At 44.9% G+C, this 2,500-nt stretch overlaps 1 protein-coding gene across 1 annotated transcript; it reads right to left on the bottom strand.

Moving 5' to 3' along the window:
• Window positions 1-364: 364 nt before the first annotated feature.
• On the bottom strand, window positions 365-2,373 carry LOC117948325 (CXXC-type zinc finger protein 1-like). The gene is made up of 4 exons (XM_034877914.1): window positions 2,362-2,373; window positions 1,746-1,898; window positions 1,041-1,195; window positions 365-948 (listed from the first exon to the last, which is right to left on the bottom strand). Exons 1-3 carry the CDS (start codon window positions 2,371-2,373, stop codon window positions 1,049-1,051), a joined length of 312 nt encoding a protein of 103 aa, XP_034733805.1. The 3' UTR covers window positions 365-948; window positions 1,041-1,048.
• Window positions 2,374-2,500: the final 127 nt, after the last annotated feature.

Below are 2,500 nucleotides of genomic sequence, written 5' to 3'. Positions count from 1 at the left end.
GAGAAAAACATCTGAAAAAATTTCGGAAAAAGTAAGAAAATATTTCCGAAAAAGTGACAAAAACATCTGAAAACAATTCAGAAAAAGTTAAAAAAAACATCCGAAAAAATGTCGGAAAAAGTAAGAAAAATATCCAACAAAATGTTGGAAAAAGTGAGAAAAACATCCGAAAAAATGTTGGAAAAAGTGACAAAATCATCCAAAAAAATGTCGGAAAAAGTGACAAAAACATCCTTAAAAAAACGTCGGAAAAGTGGCAAAAACTTAGAAAGAAAACTTTGTAAAATGAGCCCAAAAACTTCAGAAATCTCAACTCATGACAGACTAAATATTTTTAAAAAGTGTCGGCAAAAGTGACGTCAACCTCCAAAAAAGCGTCAAAACGTTGTAAAAAACAACAAAAACTAGGCGGGCCGTATTTAAACCTGCGAGCGGCCGGATTTGGCCCGCGGGCCTCGAGTGAGACACGATATGAGACAAAGAAAACAGTAACAAATATTTTAGTTTTGAAATAAAAGCACGTCTCAAAACTCTACATGTCCCTTTGGATGATGAAATCGTAGTGTTGTGTTGAGTTTAGCATCCCATTTGAGTTAGTTATTAATATTAATGAGGTGTAATGATGCATTTAGTCATGAAGATCACTTCCTGTCTGGAACAACCTGCCATGAGCTCTTATTGTGAAAGGATTCGACATGTATTGCATTATATAAACATCACATATTCTCTGTATTTACCTCATAATGCCGAGTTGTTTTATAAATTACCGAGCACTTGATTCTGTTGGACTGTAGTGGTGCAGGTCTCCGTCTGGGGGAATTCTGGGTAGTGTAGTTCTTTAGGATTAAAATAGTATAGAAACGTTAAAGAAGACTGAGGAGATAATACTGATATCAACCGAGCTACACATATTAAAAACAGAAGAGCTCTGTCTGTCTGTCTGTCTGTCTACCTGTCTTCCTGTCTGTCTACCTGTCTTCCTGTCTGTCTGTCTACCTGTCTGTCTGTCTGTCTACCTGTCTTCCTGTCTGTCTGTCTACCTGTCTGTCTACCTGTCCTTGGCAGAGCGCAGGTCCGTTGTGATTGGGTCGTGCTGGATGGTCTGGTGCAGCATCAGAGCCAATAAACCGGCTCGATTCGTCATCGCTGTTCTCAAGTTCCTCTCCTGCTCAAACAGCTCGTCCAGCTTATACCACTGAGAGACAGAGACAGGCAGAGAGACAGACAGACAGACAGAGAGACAGACAGAGACAGGCAGAGAGACAGACACAGACAAACAGACCGAAAGAGACAGAAAGAGAGAGAGAGAGAGAGAGAGGATTATGTTCTGTTCTCTAGCCATTACTGTGATGTTAATTGTTGAGAGTTTATATGGATGGATAGATGGATGGATGGATGATGGACAGATGGACAGACAGCTGGACGGATGGATGGATGATGGACAGATGGACAGACAGACAGACAGACAGATGGACAGACAGACAGATGGACGGATGGACAGACAGACAGACAGACAGATGGACGGATGGAAAGACAGATGGACGGATGGACAGACAGACAGACAGACAGACAGATGGACAGATGGACAGACAGACAGATGGACAGACAGATGGACAGACAGATGGACAGACAGACAGACAGACAGACGGACAGACAGATGGACAGACAGATGGACAGACAGATGGACAGACAGACAGACAGATGGACAGACAGATGGACAGACAGATGGACAGACAGCGGTTTACCACTCGGACTCTCTCCAGGTCGACCTCGGCGCGGCGCAGCTTCTCCCAGCAGTAATGCTTGTTGCATTTCCTCTTGGACAGACGGCAGAACTCCCCCGTCGGCTCGAAGACGTCTTTCACCAGAGGACAACCGCACACCTCGTCTGCTGGGATCTGACACGCAGACAGACAGGCAGGGAGACAGGCAGACAGACAGACAGGGAGACAGACAGACAGACAGTCAGGGAGACAGACAGACAGACAGACAGACAGGCAGGGAGACAGACAGACAGACAGACAGGGAGACAGACAGACAGACAGACAGACAGGCAGGGAGACAGACAGACAGACAGACAGGGAGACAGACAGACAGACAGACAGACAGGCAGGGAGACAGACAGACAGACAGACAGACAGGCAGGGAGACAGACAGACAGACAGACAGGGAGACAGACAGACAGACAGACAGACAGACAGACAGGGAGACAGACAGACAGGCAGGGAGACAGACAGGCAGGGAGACAGACAGACAGGCAGGGAGAAAGACAGACAGACAGACAGACAGACAGACAGACAGACAGGCAGGGAGAAAGACAGACAGACAGAGACAGTGAGACAGACTTAACAACCTGGTTGCACTGTGGACCATTTCTATAAAGTTATGGACAATGTTATGAATGATGGATGGATGAAAAGATGATGGATGGATAGATAGATAGATAGATAGATAGATAGATAGATAGATAGATAGATAGATAGATAGATAGATAGATAGA

The sequence above is a fragment of the Etheostoma cragini genome, chromosome 7 (assembly GCF_013103735.1).
Source record: "Etheostoma cragini isolate CJK2018 chromosome 7, CSU_Ecrag_1.0, whole genome shotgun sequence".
Lineage (NCBI taxonomy): Eukaryota > Metazoa > Chordata > Actinopteri > Perciformes > Percidae > Etheostoma > Etheostoma cragini.
This window is presented reverse-complemented; position numbering and strand designations above follow the sequence as displayed.